Source organism: Brienomyrus brachyistius, chromosome 9 (genome assembly GCF_023856365.1).
Source record: "Brienomyrus brachyistius isolate T26 chromosome 9, BBRACH_0.4, whole genome shotgun sequence".
Lineage (NCBI taxonomy): Eukaryota > Metazoa > Chordata > Actinopteri > Osteoglossiformes > Mormyridae > Brienomyrus > Brienomyrus brachyistius.
In genome coordinates this window covers 25,178,419-25,190,896 of record NC_064541.1, presented here as the reverse complement: position 1 = coordinate 25,190,896, position 12,478 = coordinate 25,178,419, and the positions used below count along the sequence as shown (strand labels likewise).

Here is a 12,478-nt window from a genome sequence, read left to right as displayed (position 1 = left end):
GAAATGTAGTACGGTAATGTGAAATAGTAGAATCCCAAAACAAATGTTAATAAAATGCCTGGCAAACCGAAAAACGATAATGCTCGTTTTAAGGAAAAGCAGTGCATTTTAAAGGACTGACCGCGGTATCAAACAAGCATCTAATGAACAAATAACGAGGAAACGCAGGGAGGTCGGACGCTGGACAGTTAGACATATTAATTGTGGTAGGTAATTTATACTCTGGCTACAAACACACGAGAATCGGCCAGGGTTCATGCAAGACACAGGCAGTGGAACACGCGACCATCGGAGCACAAAGTAAACGGTTTGCGTTAAAATTTCCCAGCATGCTCCCACGCTTCAATAATTCTGAATTTGGTTTTTAAATTACGCATTCTAAAAATGTTCAGGTCTCAGATTTTTTTATTGCCATATGTACATATTATAGTGAAATTCTTATAGGAGTGCTTCCTTCAAACTGTAATTATATTATACTATGTTTTGTAATATTCCATAACTTCATTTTGTAATCAATACTTAAGTTTTAATTTGCATTGTGATTTATAATTGTCTTTATAAACCTCCAGACAATGTGTTTCCTATTAGCGGCCTTCGATTGTGTCCAATCCTTCATGTCTGTCCGATCTTCATTCCGAGCCTATCCGATTTTCAGCCCGAGTTTTTACGATCTTTGTTCCGAGTCAATCCGATTTCCTGCCCGACTTTGACCGAATACGGAACATGGCGGGAGCTTTGTAGTCGCTCATAGTTTGCATGAGCTGTTTTGGTAAATTTTAAGTTCATCTCTTCAGAAGCGCGTGCCGTAAAATTCGTATGTAATATTTTACAATAATTTTAGTAGATAATTAACCTTTAATATAAACCTATGTTTAGATTAAATGTTGGCCGATGTCGCTGACCAGTGACTTTGTTTCGTTGCTAGAACAGCTAGAAGGTTAGAATAACGATTTTAGTGTCGATAACTTGATTTTTAATGTACGTTGTGGGTTATATATTGGGTTATGTACTGTTCGTCGACAATAATATAAACGCATTTTAAACGAATATTAATTCTGCTTCAGGTTTCTTTAATCCCGGCGTCTGAGTTGCATGTTAGCTAATCCAGTTTGCTCAGTAACCTTGTAGTAAATTTACTTAATATCACAGACGTCCTTCCTTGTGCACGTGGATATTTTCATTTGCTTAATAATTTTATTAATGCATTAATAAAAGATGTTGAACAGTTAACCTACTATCTTTTCGAACACGAATGCCTGCGTTTATGGTTTTCAGAAGAGGAATGTCTTTGCATAATGTCCTTTCCGTACTGTGTGCTCAGTTATTTTCCTGTTAACCCTGTAAAATGTTAAACTTGTCTTTAGCCCAGTGACTTAAGCTTCTTATAATAGGCCCAGTACATTATTTTTTTTTGTCTTTTTCAATGTGTTACAGATGTCTCTGTGAAATATCCTTAAGAGATATAATATGTTTTTTGTAAATAGCTTTAGCATGAAAAAGATTAATTAAAAAATGGATACTGAGTGAGACAGGTTTGCCTGCCAGGTAAAGGATGTAGCCATATCCAGGAGAGACCCCTCTGACCCTCCATGGGGCTCCCTGTTACTGTTAGAACCAGTGTCTGTAGTTCTGCCAGTGCTTTAGCAGTCCTGCAGTTTGCATATCGTTCTGCCCCTCCCACCACCTGATCTCATATTTTAACACACTGCTGCTGTCCCTCACAGGCTTCGACATGAGTGAGGCACGCCTGAGCGAGTGGCAGAAGAGGACCTTTGACATTTCATCTGGCACCTGCACACCTGAACAAAAGGCAGATGCGTACCGGGCACACATCCTGGACGTGCAGTATGCATGGGCGACTTCTCTGCTGTCAGCTTCAGCTACAGCCCATCTACTCAGGAAATACACTGAGCACTACTCCGCAGTGCTGGACTCCGATGACCCACGCACAGGCCTGAACAACTATGCCGACAGTGTACTGCACCTGGCTCGTGGACACAGAAACGACAGCACGCAGTGGCAGTCGGCCTTGACACCAGAAAGTGTCCTGGCTTTGCCGTGTGTGCGGCACATTGTCCGTGGCGAAACTGGGGCTGTGAGTGCCCTCGTACCACGAGAAGATGTGGATGTTGTAGTTGGTGGGGGGTTTCGTGGTGATAGTGATCAAGGCTGCTCTCTGAAGCTGGCACCCTGCAATGAGGATGTGTTTTCAAAAACCGAGGCTATTGGGGCTCGCAGTAATGTTCTGAGAGATGGGGCAGGAAAAGCGAGTGGCCATGGAGCATTGCTTCCATCTTCTTCCTTTGGATCTTGCAGCACAGCTCAACCCACCATGAACCCGCTATTTAGCAGCAGTGCTAACATGACCTGTCAGCCTGCCCCTAGCCATCGGTCCGTTTCCTTCCCCTCGAACCCTTCGAAGCGGAAGGCCTGCAATAACTCACAGTCTTGCCATGTGGCTTCTGAAGCACGTGGTGGCTCCAGTGTTGCAGGAAAGAGAGGGGAGGATGGCCGAGCCAGCAGCTTCAGGTCAGCCAAGGAGCAGCTGGTAGTAGAGCAGCAGAAGAAACACGGTCAGCAACCACAGCGAGCCCAGCCAGCTGGCCTGTCTGGTGGGATGAAGAAGTCCCTGGGTGCCAACAGATCCCGAGGTGCCTTCTCCAAATTCGTGTCCCCTATGCCCAGGCAGGAGGAGGGTGAGGGGGCAGGTGCCAGTGGGTCAGTCCAGGAGTCTCAGCCTGTTGATGAACGACTAAAGAACTTTGAACCCAAGATCATTGAGCTGATCATGAGTGAGATCATGGATCATGGCCCACCGATCTCTTGGGATGAAATTGCTGGACTGGAGTTTGCAAAGGCAACGATCAAGGAGATTGTAGTGTGGCCCATGCTGCGACCCGACATCTTCACTGGGCTTCGCGGTCCCCCCAAAGGAATCCTGCTTTTCGGCCCTCCTGGTACTGGAAAGACACTGATAGGCAAATGCATTGCATGTCAGTCTGGGGCCACCTTCTTCAGTATTAGTGCCTCATCCCTGACTTCTAAGTGGGTTGGAGAAGGTGAGAAGATGGTCCGGGCCCTTTTCGCAATTGCCCGCTGCCACCAACCAGCCGTTATCTTCATTGACGAAATTGACTCACTGCTTTCCCAACGGACAGATGGTGAGCATGACTCTTCACGGCGCATCAAGACTGAGTTTTTGGTCCAGTTGGATGGGGCAGCCACCTCAGCTGATGACCGGATCCTGGTGGTTGGGGCCACCAACCGACCACAGGAGATAGACGAGGCAGCCCGGCGAAGGCTAGCTAAGCGCCTGTACATTCCCCTGCCTGAGGCTGCAGCCCGTCGCCAAATCATAGCCAGCCTAATGGCCTGTGAGAAATGCCATTTGAAGTCAGAGGAGCTGGAGTGTGTTGTGGCCAGCTCCCAAGGGTTCTCTGGTGCCGATATGACCCAGCTTTGCCGAGAGGCAGCGCTAGGCCCTATTCGCAGCATCCAGGTAGATGACATTGCCAGTATCACACCTGATCAAGTGCGTCCCATCGTTCATGCTGATTTCCAGGAGGCCCTGAAGACTGTGCGCCCCAGTGTGTCCTCCAAAGACTTGGAGCTCTACGTGGAGTGGAACAGGACCTTTGGCTGTGGCCGCTGATCCGGGCATTCAGGCAAATTTCTGATGTCCTGCCTTCACCAAGCCCTCTGTAATTATAATGTATGTACACCAGTGTAATTTTCGTAATGTAGGATTTTAAATCCTACATTTAGACTTTGCCATTTTCAAAATCTTGAGTGATACCGAAACTTTTGCAAATATAAATTGCAAAGTGTATGCAGAATATAAATGAGTTAGCTTTTGTGTGCACAGTTCTCATTGTTATTTAGCTTGAAAATGCATGAAAGTATGTTATTGTAAAACGATTTTTGTGTCTTGGATTTTCAGTGAAACATAATAAACAGCATATAGTTTCAGACGTTCGTGTGCTAAAATATTGGATGTGATGGAGTGGAAAACTGCATGGTTTCTGACAGTTTATTACATTTTTCTTTGGACTTGGGTCACACAGTGTTGGATTCAGTGAAACAGGTAACATCTGAGGCGGCATGAAAAGCCCTGTGGTCCCGGGTTCTAGAGCTGTAAAGCAGAGGGCAGCCTGTGTGTTTCCATCGATTCACAGCCAACACAAACCACACAGCAGGGAGCAGGGTTCCTACCCCCAATCTAGTATGTGTGAAGTAGCAGAGCTGTCCCGTGCATTTGCATAAACTATTTAGGAGTTGTTCAAGGGTGGGCGATTGCAGGCCTTGTGTTTCGGGACACTGTATACGCTAGGTGTTCCCCAGAAACCAAGTGAGAGAAAATAACATGGCTTCTTTCCCCAACATGCGTCACTTTACAAATGTGTTCAAACCAGTTCTTAGGATCTATAATTCAGTAAAATCATTCTTTAAAATTTAGTCCTCTATAATTCAAGGACTGCAACTCAAATTTCATTTTATTGTGGGATTGTATTAAAATAACATATACATGTGTGTTGTTTGTATAATTCTGCATTTCATTTGAACTCATAACTGGGAAATTCCAGGTTCCTAATTTGAAATTTCAGCTGGGATGCCCAGAAGTCAGAATTCTGACTCATGAAATTGGAGGAACCTCTGCAGCCTGACCTCAGAATCCGAGACCGCTGCACCCTTTAGCAACAAAAGTTAAAGCTGGAGTTTTATTTGTGGCTCATTAAATCAGTTGTGTAGACAGTACTGTCCAACTGCTATCTGTGGAAGTGTTTCTATATTGTTTTTACACACAAAATACCATGTAATGTGTTATCAACTGATACTACTGACAGCTGATAAGACTAGTAATTATCCGGGCTAGAAACGGGGTTTCAGAAAGCAGGATAACATGTCAGATTTAATGTAGTCTGGGCTAAATGTAAGTGAACAAAGGTAAATCTCATTTAAACTGGGGTATATTTAATCTGACAAGTTATCTGGCTAAGCAACAAACTTAGCTTTTTGAAACTGGTCCCTGGAATTGCTAAATGGCTTTCCGACTTCCTTTACTGGAATGCAGTTAACTTGTGTTGTAACGTTATTTCCAGTTCCGGCCCCCAAGGTAGATGGAATGTTGCATTACTATTCAACCCTTGTGTTGTGGAAGCTCTACTTTCACGCAGATGAAGAGCAGTTGCCGTAGGACACAGTTGCTTTAAATTTGGTTTCTACTAGAGAATTATTAAACTTCAAAGTTTTTGAATAAATACCCCACAGTTAAAGTGATGAAATGACCATATTAAGAAGTCTGCATAACACTGGCCTGTATGGGAAGGTGGCACACAAGAAGCCAGTACTCAACCATGTGAAAGCATGTGGAATTTGCGAAAAAAGCATGATAGTGACCCAAATGCAATATGAGGAAAGATTATGTGGTCAGATGAGGATGAGAGTGTTTTGCCAAAATTCAAATGTGACGTGCAAATTTAAGAGTGGATGCACCTCCACTGGAGTTTTAGATGATGTTTATTTAAGAGACACTTTTATTCAACATGACATCCAGCTTCAGTCAGTCTCTGGAGCAATTGGGGTTAAGGGCCAACAGGGAAATCGCTGCCAATCCTGGAATTTCAGCCAGCCGCCGGCCAATTGCAGGCACAGCATCCAGACCTGTGGATCAGGGGAGGGCAGTCTTATCCTGAATGGGCCGTTGTGTGTGCCGAGTTTTTGCTGCAACTCTTATCAAATTACTAATTAGAGAAGCGATTGGCTAAAGAGCCCTCACACCTGGTTTGAACAGCTGACCTAAAGGCCAAAGACCCGCACACACACCACCTGGGCAACCTGGAGCAATGCGAGTTTCAGGAAAATAACTCCAGAACAGTGTGCAAAGCTGCTAGATAATTACCCCAAAATACTTAAATCCGTTATTGGTTAAAAAACAGGTGGCTCTGCAGAGTATTACAATTTGGGGATGGAATACTTATGCAACTGGCATTTTTTTTTTTATTAATTTTATTTATTATTTATAGTTTACATTAAAATAATGTAAACTATAAAATGGGGCTATAAACTGTAAATAATGTAATGTAAATAGAAATATCTCAATTTCAACGTAACACTTCTAATGCAATAAATGTAGCCTATTGGTCAGAGGTGTGAATACTTTTGCAAGGCACATTCTTTAGCAAATACACAACAAAGGATGATGTTACTGTTGCTTTCACTTCTAATTGTACTGCGATTGGCCTACAATAAAAAATTTTTATCAAGCTTTTGCTTGATTGGTTCACAGAATTCATGTCCAGAAAGGCATGAGGATAAAACACGAGTAGAAAGTAGAATATGTTTATATATGATAGTGAAAAGTACTGAGAAACGTACAAGAAAATATATCCCAAATTTTGTATATAAATAAGTACTGGTATATAAGTTTAGGTAGCAAAGAAAATCTGTCTACCCACTTGTAATTGGGAATCTTCTTTGATTGATTTTTGTACATTTCTATGCATGTGATGAAATTATTATGGTAATTAGCTGTTTTATGCCAGTGTAATGCCATTGCCATCTCAGTAAATCGGATCTCTTGCCGAGTTGTATCCCTGGTTAGTTAAAAATTGCCTCATTTCCGTTGTGGAGAAAGGAAATTAGGCAAGATCCTCACTTTGCCTCTGGGACACAGCTGATGCTGGCTGCCTTCTTCCCTTTATCCCTCAAGTGGATCATTTAGCCAAAGAAGGGAATAAATTTCACTACTTGCTCCTTTTCACATGGAGTATTTGTTGATATCAGAACACTCATTAAAAGGTTTCTCTTTTTTTTAACAATACTTCCCAGCAACTGAGATATCTCTTAGCTTACCGGAGCGCTCTCTCGGTGCTTTGGAGTAAATGTCTTCATCCTGGAGGGGAAGTTGCGCAGCTTGTCCTGCTCTCATGACAGGCCCTGTACAGTCCCACATACTTAAGCCATTATTCAACCACAGCGGTCATATCTGGACACTGCCACCGGGCACAGAGTTGGGAAATGTGGCCAAAGTTTAAAAAGCTTTAATCACAGTACTGTCAGCAGTCATGTGTCAGTATTGAATGGTTACTGTGAAGGTGATGGCTGCTACTTCCTCAGTCAAACAAAGGACCATGACTTAAGACGTAAGTTGTAGTCCTTTGTTTGCTGGTTTATTTGTAGAACCTATCACAGAAAGAACTGAGCAATGTAATGAATGGAGACTTCATTCATGTCGCTTTTACTCATAATGTATAACTAATGTTGATGCTGATTTAATCAAATCGTGGTTTTCTTTTATGTAATTTAAAAAATCCAACAACCACAGCAGGTTAACTTGGGACATTGTTACAATTCCTGACTCTGTGCACAAACAGTAAACTCTTCTAGATGTCAGTGTAGCACTCATTACAGTCCATTGTACAAATGACTTCAGTAGTTCACACTGCAAACCACTGATGGGCCTCAGTTTAGACCACAAGGAATTTATGTAGCGACATGCGCCATCTATCCATGGCCTATCCTTGATTCCACTATCCTCAAGTTGATGTTGTGGAAGTCCTAAACTCAAAGCGCAAAGTAATAGGTAGTCCTGAGACCAGTGAGTCAGAACACTGTTGAAAGAGCGGAACATCTCCATTGCATTTGTATGATACAACAACTGGCATGTTACTGTATGAAAAGACATTTCTGGTGTAGTCCTGGCCACATGGGATTTCTGGTTTTTGCTCAAAAACGCTTAATAGGTAAATATTATATCCGTTATTTAGCATTAACTTCAGTAAAGATGAAAAATAGTACAACAGCACTCCGGACAGACCATGACCTGGTCTATTTGTGGCTTCATCCTTCTTGCTCTACTTCTCCAGATGAGCCTTCTTGACATCAGCCACAAGGGGGCCTCAGTTTCCAGGGAGCTGGGACAGAGATTCTTCTTCTGCCTTTGTGCCAAGCCCCTCTCCGGCCTGGAGTCTTTTTGAAGTCTGTCCTCTGTGAATCTCCGGCCAGTTCTCGTCCTTGCAGCGTTGTGGTCTTGCCGCCTATGGTAGAGTGGGGTGTCGCTTAGAGATGGAAAGAAGTTCTCATGTAATTTTTATGAAACAACCTGGAAGACCATGAAAAAAGAATTTCATTTATTTTTCATCTTTTTGTCAAGTTGGTGATGAATATTTTAGACAGATCCGTAGTTGGGCGTCTGGCCGACATGGCGAGTCTTTGTACCCGAGGCCAACAGCGCAAGTGAAGCAGTTGTCCCTAAGGAGTGATGGCAGCCAGGCGGGGCGGCCGGCATGGGACAGCTCCTCCGGCCAGCCTTCCCTTACTGTGGGGGTCACCATGAGTGGGAAGAGAGCAGAAGGCATGCTGAAGTTGTAACCCGTCAATCCTCCTTACCTTGCTGTGGACACTAGGGGGGGTTGTGGTTTAATCAAACCAAGCCAGCTCAAACACGAACAATGCTCGCCAGTACAGTATCTCTGCAAGTTGTGGCTATCAAGTAAATAGAAATGTATGAGAGATGGAATGTTTGAGGTAGTGTGCATTGGACATATGAGGGAGTGAGTGTGTGGGATGTTATACTATAGCATGCATTTTGGATGTTTGAGGTAGTGAGTGTTTTGGACAGCGGTGGACTTCACCATAAGGCAAGCCACCTGGGACCCCTGAAAATTTGAAGGTCCCATGAAGACAGAATTCCCAGAAGTTTCATTATTGTTAAATTTAGTTAAATTTGACTTCTTCTGCTGGGCCCTGAAGGATGGACTCCCCCTCTGAGTCTGGTTCCTCGCAAGGTTTCTTCCTTCTAGAAGTTCTTCCTTGCCACTGTACCCTCTGGCTTGCTCACTGTGGCTTTGGGTAGGGATACTGTAAAGTGCTTTGAGACAATGTAATGTTGTGCAAATTTAACTGAATTGAATTAAATGAGAGCAACATATATGTTATTTGCCTTTTTAGTGACTGTCTGTCTTTAAAACTAAGTTGCACTGGAGTCTACGGGTTGTCCCCTGCCAAGCGAACGAAACTGGCACAAAGAGAAGAAAGTGGCACAAAGTTACACAACTAACATTACATCTTCGGTGTCTGATACTGTCTTGCTAAAGTGGTAGACAACTTGTGATCAGATGTGGAGAGAACACAATTAAATTAGGTGATGCAAGAATTCCGCACTAATTTTAGGGAAAGAGAGATTGGATAAAATTTGGCCAGTCGATCTTTTGGTGCGATATCACAATCCCACTTATCAGCAAATTTTATTGACAGCAGGATTAACCCTAACCCCACCCCGACTGGTAAGTTTTACTGCTGGCATTCCACACTTTGATTGGAATATTATTGATGTTCAATTTCTTTATAATTCCCTCATTTCTCTTTCAGCTCCAAAAATATCTTCAGTGGCTCCCTGCCCATGTCAGCCCATGGCCCCCTGCCCATGTCAGCCTAGGGCCCCCTGAGAAGTTAGTCCACCCCTGGTTTGGATGTTTGAGGAAGTGCGTCTGCAGGATGTTGCAGGTAGTACATGTTCTGGATGCTTGAAGTACTATGACCAGGGGCTCATTTCTCTTTTGGATCATGTTGCTGAAAGTGTGAACCATTCATTCCATAATGTTTAAAAAACAGGGCCAAGCCCTATCGGTGCTATGTTCTGGGGAGAGTGGATAGTTCTCAGCCGTACAACCCTAGTGAACATTAGATAGGCAGGGAAAGAGGCAATTATACTGTGTCGGAATGTATTAATTTATTTTTCCAGGAGTCGCAGAGGCCACAGGATACAGCTCTATTAAAACAGCACTATGCACAAGTGCCACTGCGTACAGCCATTACTACACTCAGGTGTCATTAGATACAAGCTTCAGTAGACTGGTGTTATGATATACAGGAGAACCAACACACTGCTGGTGTCACAAACAGCTGTCCCAGACACAGGTGTTACATGCAAGATTTTCTCATACACTGTTGTTTAATCATATACTGGTGTTCCTATATACAGGTGATGCTTATTCATATATGTGTCATTTTTGTCACATCAATACGCCGAAATTAAGCTTCTTTACAAGCCACGACAACCTGGAAAGGGGTTAAAGGATTCATTCCATGCGTCAGTAACAGCAGCAGTGAAAATTGGAAAAGAGCGGAGTATTTGAATGAAGATGAAGCCAAATGTGTAGTAATCATTTTAACAGTTGGGCAGAGAGATGGGTCACGTGTGGGTCGCCATGGGCTGAAAGGGCAGTCAGTGGGTGAAGTGGATCAGGGCCCCCCCGGAGCTGGATTTCCCCACCCCCCCCCAGAGCTGCAATGAGCTAAGAATATGTTCTACTCTGCTGCAGATGCAAGAAGCGCAAAGCTGGAAGGAGATCAGCGCTGACCTTTGGCAGATTCTGAGAAGATAGAGGCTATGAATGTGTGCAAGCGGGTGAGCATGTGTCAGGTACATAAAGGAGAAGTGAGACGCCCCGCTTGAGTCTATGATCCAGTTCAAGGAGCTGTTTTGTCAAGCAGATTGTCCCTCCTATGCAAATCACCCCTCCCCCACCTCCCAGTTTACTGCAGCTGTTTCCCGTTCCTGCCGACTGGTCCAGCGGCCATCTGGTGGCAATGTGGTCTCTTATGGAATCCGCTGGAGATGGTCCGTACGCTCTGCTACAGCCATGTCCCGGAGGTGCTGGCCGCTCCCGCTTATCCTCACTCCCCGCCTCCCTGAATGGTTTGGAGTGGAGTTTTGGCTCCTGGATTCCCGTCTGCAGGGGACGGATGAAATGATGGGCACTCTCCATAAAAAAGGACCATAACACCGAAGTAACTAAATTACTGTCACAAAGGCAGAATCACTGCAGTGCATTAATCTGAATGCCTATGAGCAGGGTGTGTCAGATTAGAGTTAGACTTGGCGAGTGAGCTTCAAAAGCAGGCACAGGCTAACAGTTTCTGAAGAAACTGTGTGGATGGTGCCTGAGATGCAGGTAAATCTTTCACAGAAACGGAGAAACGGCAATCATGGCACAGTGCGGCAAATGTGAACAAACTGCATTGGAGTAACAGTGTTTACAGAGGTGGAAATTTCAGTTCCAGAAAGTAAAAATCCGGTCCAACCATTTGAGCATAAAGAGTCAACGATACAGAGTACTCAGCTCCTTGTCGAAGCAAAAACTTCAACTGGATTACTTTCTGGGCCTGAAATTTCCACCTCTGAGTGTCTGAGTTGTATCTCAGAGTGAGAGAGAGAGAGAGAAAGAGACAGACATTTAACACAATAGTTTGTAAATGCAAAATCTATGGCCAGAGAAATGACCACAAATGGGCAGCCAATGACGCTCTGCATTGTAATCACCAAGGAATATGAATTTGTTTTACAGACCATCATGTTTGTTCATGATGCTGCCATATTCTACGATGAGGGGATTTCATGAACACCTGCATGAAGTCAAATTCTGTGTGTGGCCTCAACCTTTCACAATATAAACTTTGCTGAATCTGGCGGGCAGAGGGCCGATGTTAAATAATTCGAAGCTTTCATTCTCAAATCAAGTTCAATATTCCACTGCTCACAGTCCAGACCTTAGGTGACGTTTTCTAAAAAAGATGGAAGCTGTTTCATTTTCCCGTGTCAACATTGTATTTCATTCCTGCTTACTGGAGGTTGGTATGCATGGATCCATCAGCAGTGTATGTTTTGTGCATCTTGTCATTTGTGACAAAATTGTGCTGTGCCTTTGCATCTACTGTAATAGTATATCGTCTTTAACCCCAATTCTTCCCGAACGTCCAGAGGACTGGGTAGCAGTTGACCTCTAAGATGAGTCAGTCATGGTTTCATTATACCATTTACAATATAATTTAGTTCCCAAGAAATTACAGTGCAGTGTCTAAAGTGTATAAATTAATCTGTAACTCATCTTTTGTTCTTTACAATTGGAAGGATCAATCTCCAGTTACATATTGAACATACCAGCTGCTGTGTAAAAATTAGCAAGCCACTGACACATTTACCTGCCTGCAAGGGCCTGGACTATTCACCACTTTGCATGCTTTTTCCCTCTTTAGTATGTCACAGTATTATATCAGATATCAACTTGCATGTTCTTAAACATGTGTCTTAGTTTTTAAGATAGTTTCCCAGGTGAAACATCATTCAGCTGAGACAGCTGTTTTTTTTATATATATATTGCATGAAATTAAGACAATTTGGTAAGAAGTTTGGAAATTTCTTAAAATGGGACAAATAAGAATTACATCTGATATTATTGTTTGTAACTGATACTGTCACAGTTCCTAAAGTTTAACGTGGGTTACTTTAAACAATAATGATTTCCAGAAATATTTAATAAGACAAACACTAGATAATATAAAAAGTTTTTTTTTTATTGATATTGAGGATATACAGTATTTCAATACTACTGAGCATAGATTTCGCAGGTTAAACAATACGGAGATTCTGGACATTTTCTCTTGTAAAGACACAGAGTTGTTTTCTCTAGTGTAGAAA

At 43.1% G+C, this 12,478-nt stretch overlaps 1 protein-coding gene across 3 annotated transcripts; it reads left to right on the top strand.

The window, feature by feature from the left end:
* The first annotated feature begins 602 nt into the window (after positions 1–602).
* LOC125749555 (fidgetin-like protein 1) lies at positions 603–3,971 on the top strand. Of its 3 annotated transcripts, none has more exons than XM_049026933.1 (2): positions 603–769; positions 1,725–3,971. In XM_049026933.1, the coding sequence occupies exons 1-2, from the start codon at positions 757–759 to the stop codon at positions 3,650–3,652; spliced, it is 1,941 nt and encodes a 646-aa protein (XP_048882890.1). In that variant the 5' UTR covers positions 603–756; the 3' UTR covers positions 3,653–3,971. The 3 variants fall into 3 exon arrangements, with proteins under 3 accessions (XP_048882890.1, XP_048882891.1, XP_048882889.1); XM_049026934.1 differs by having other exon boundaries at positions 603–814; XM_049026932.1 differs by lacking the exon at positions 603–769 and adding an exon at positions 804–937.
* The last annotated feature ends 8,507 nt before the right edge of the window (positions 3,972–12,478 follow it).